The sequence below is a fragment of the Colobus angolensis genome, unplaced genomic scaffold (genome assembly GCF_000951035.1).
Source record: "Colobus angolensis palliatus isolate OR3802 unplaced genomic scaffold, Cang.pa_1.0 Scaffold67, whole genome shotgun sequence".
In the NCBI taxonomy this organism is placed as follows: domain Eukaryota; kingdom Metazoa; phylum Chordata; class Mammalia; order Primates; family Cercopithecidae; genus Colobus; species Colobus angolensis.
The window spans coordinates 6,156,312-6,159,893 of record NW_012120376.1 but is presented as its reverse complement, the minus strand read 5'-3'; the positions used below and the strand labels follow the sequence as shown (position 1 = coordinate 6,159,893).

Here is a 3,582-nt window from a genome sequence, read left to right as displayed (position 1 = left end):
TTCTTAGGAAATCCCTCTCTCCCCTCCTAACACACACACACACACATTTCTTTCTGTTTACCTCTTCTCATTCTAAGCCGATTGTTTGGGTGACTCTTATGAGGTTCTCTTGTCAGTCTTCTCAGCTCTTTTAATTTTGTTCTCCCACTGTGACCTTCAGATAATTATTAAGATATCCCAGTTACTTTCAGTCGTTAAGTTCTTGGCTGCAGCACTATCCCAATACCACCACCTCCTCTGCAGTCCCCATCTGTTGCTTCCAGCTGGCAGTTTCAGCTGAACACCTGCTGGCCTCTCCAGCCCATTCCGGACCTACCCCCTTTCAGTGGTCCTCTCCTGGAACTTCTGGGTTGAGACTGCCCATCTTTCTTTTCTAACTCACTGAACAATGCAAGATTATCCTAAGTTGACAAAGCATTTCTTTTCTTTTCCGTTTTTTTTTTAACCCATTTTCTATTTTTGCATCAGACTGTGTGGTCCCGTTCCTGACCCGGCCTAAGGTCCCTGTCTTGCAGCTGGATAGTGGCAACTACCTCTTCTCCACTAGTGCAATCTGCCGGTCAGTATTGGCCCTTGGTGTAGGGAGGTGGCTGAATCAAATCAGACCGCACTGTCCTTTGTGTGGCTTTCTTTGCAGCCATTGTAATGAGAAATGGGCTAGATAAACAGGCCCCTCTAAATCCATCATCTGTTGCTGTCTCTCTGGGCAGGTATTTCTTTTTGTTATCTGGCTGGGAGCAAGATGACCTCACTAACCAGTGGCTGGAATGGGAAGCGACAGAGCTGCAGGTAGGACTAAGGTATGGGAGATGTCTGGCAGGCCCTTGCTCTGTGTGGCCATCCTGACTCATGTCCCCTGCATTTTAGCCAGCTTTGTCTGCTGCCCTGTACTATTTAGTGGTCCAAGGCAAGAAGGGGGAAGATGTTCTTGGTTCAGTGCGGAGAGCCCTGACTCACATTGACCACAGCTTGAGTCGTCAGAACTGTCCTTTCCTGGCTGGGGTGAGTTGGGTCTTGAGATGAGGATTGGGGAAGGCTTATGGTGTAAGGATTAAGAGGGAAGACTGTTTTCAGAGTGTTCAAACCCAACACTGCCACTTACTAGTAGTGTAATCTTGGCAAATCACTTAATCTCTCTAATCCTCAATTTTTTTTTTCAGTTGTGAAATAGGGGTAGTATTAGTACCTACCTCAGTGAGTTATTGTGAGGATTAAGTGAGATCATATAAAGTGCTTAATACAGTCCTTGACACATAGTAAGTGCTCAGTAAATGTTAGATATTACCATTGGGAAGAAACTGAGTGTCTCATTTGTGTACGTTTTCCTTTTCTATCCCCAACAAAGGAGACGGAATCTCTAGCTGACATTGTTTTGTGGGGAGCCCTATACCCATTACTGCAAGATCCTGCCTACCTCCCTGGTGAGAACTGTGCATATCACTCCAACCCTAGGAGCTTGGTGTAGGGGGTTATAGAATGGGCAGTAGAATACTGAGAACTCCCTTCAAGGTGCAGCTAGACTGGGTAACTATAGCAGGAGATGGCTGAGGAAACTGGGGAAAGCAACTGGAGAAACCTCACAAAGAAAGGGGGAAGAGGCCCGCTCCTGCCTACCAGGTCCTTATGTTTGCTGATTTTCTTTTCTCCCATACCCACAGAGGAGCTGAGTGCCCTGCACAGCTGGTTCCAGACACTGAGTACTCAGGAGCCATGTCAGCGAGCTGCAGAGACTGTACTGAAACAGCAAGGTGTCCTGGCTTTCCGGCCTTACCTCCAAAAGCAGCCCCAGCCCAGCCCCCCTGAGGGAAGGGCTGTCACCAATGAGCCTGAGGTTTGGAACAGGGCCTGAGGTGGGAGGTGGCTAGGAGATGGACTTTGAGCATGGGCACCAACTTTTTCAGGTAGTAGCAAGCAGAAAGTGTCTTTACCCTGTGGGCCCCCCTCACCTGGTAAGGGATTCTCTCCACTCTTCATAGGAGGAGGAGCTGGCTACCCTATCTGAGGAGGAGATTGCTATGGCTGTTACTGCCTGGGAGAAGGGCCTAGAAAGTTTGCCCCCGCTGCGGCCCCAGCAGAGTCCAGTGTGAGTAGACATGGCACATGTGAGTGGGGCTTGATTTTGTAGTGGAAATTGTTGGTAGAGCCAGAACCTGCCTGCTAGGTCCCGTGTGCTGATCTCTCTTAAGTTTTTCATCCTCTCCTTTTAATTCTTACACCTCTTTTTTTTTTTTTACATTTTCTCTTAGCTTATCATTTTGGACACTCTTATCTGTCCCATCTGCACCCATGTTTTTCTTTTCTTTCCTCTTTTTCTTTTTTTTTTTTTGAGATGGAGTTTCGCTCTTGTTGCCCAGCCTGGAGTGCATTGGCGTGATCTCGGCTCACTACAACCTCTGCCTCCCGGGTTCAAACGAGTCTCCTGCCTTAGCCTCCCAAGTAGCTGGGATTAGGTGTGCACCACCACGTCTGGCTAATTTTTTGTAGAGACAAGGTTTCACCATGTTGCCCAGACAGGCTGGTCTCGAACTCCTGACCTCAAGTGATCCACCAGCCTCAGCCTCCCAAAGTGCTGGGATTACAGACATGAGCCACCGTGCTGGCCCTGCACCCATGTTTTTCAGCTACTTTTTACCCACTGATGGAGCTAAATCTATTTTTCCAGTCCAGATCTGTATTCTGAACTCCAGGCACATTTGCCATACCATCCTAGATTCCTTTACCTCCACAGGCATCTCAAATTCAACATGTCCAAAACCAAACCTGTTATCTTCCCTGCCAACTGCCCTTTTATTTATTCACCTGCCTTTGTTGAACAGCCTCCACTTTCCACCTAAAAATCCAAGCCAGGAATCTTGGTGTTATCTAGACTTCTTCCTTTCTCCCTAGCTGTATTATTCATTCCCTTGCCAAGTCATTGATTCTAACTCTTAAGTAGTCCTTGAATCCACCCCTTCTCCTCTGTATTGTCACTGTCACTACACAGATACTAGCAAACCTTGTCATCTCTTACCCTCTTTCCCTGCCACTCTGTACTCCACACTGCTCCAGAGTGACTGCTTAAAACTGCACAGACTATTATCACTCCTCTTTAGAATTCTATCGAGGGTTCCTTTGTGTAATTTGCAAGGCCTCCGACTGCAGGCTCAGTAACATATTTTGTCCCTCTCCTGCTACACTAAGATAATATTTATGCATATGCAGATTTTTCCATCAAAATGAAATTATTTATAGTTGTGAGTATGTTGCCATTCAATAAAGATTTGAGTGTTGACTCCTTGCCAGTCCCTGCATGTTAGGAGTTGGGTATACTGAGGGGAGCAAGACAGACAGGATCTCTGCTGTCATGGGACTTTCTGTCTGGTAGGATAGACAGGTATTTTAAAAACTGTCACACAAATGTACAATTATATGTTCTGAAAAGTCCAGGCCGGGTGCAGTGGCTCATGCCTGTAATCCTAGCACTTGGGAAGGCTGAGGTGGCTGGATCATTTGAAGTCAGGAGTTCAAGACCAGCCTGGCCAACATGGTGAAATCCTGCCTCTACTAAAAATACAAAAATTAGCCAGGTGTTGTGGTGGGCAC

The 3,582-nt window shown here is 46.9% G+C and overlaps 1 protein-coding gene across 1 annotated transcript in view; it reads left to right on the top strand.

Moving 5' to 3' along the window:
• The window catches only part of MARS (methionyl-tRNA synthetase), a 35,294-nt gene that overhangs the window by 1,276 nt on the left and 30,436 nt on the right, over positions 1-3,582 (top strand). Inside the window, exons 3-8 of the mRNA XM_011926020.1 lie at positions 469-559; positions 711-789; positions 868-1,002; positions 1,346-1,421; positions 1,659-1,831; positions 1,977-2,083. Of these exons, the coding sequence (XP_011781410.1) occupies positions 469-559; positions 711-789; positions 868-1,002; positions 1,346-1,421; positions 1,659-1,831; positions 1,977-2,083 (661 nt within the window). The remainder of the gene's footprint in view (positions 1-468; positions 560-710; positions 790-867; positions 1,003-1,345; positions 1,422-1,658; positions 1,832-1,976; positions 2,084-3,582) is intronic.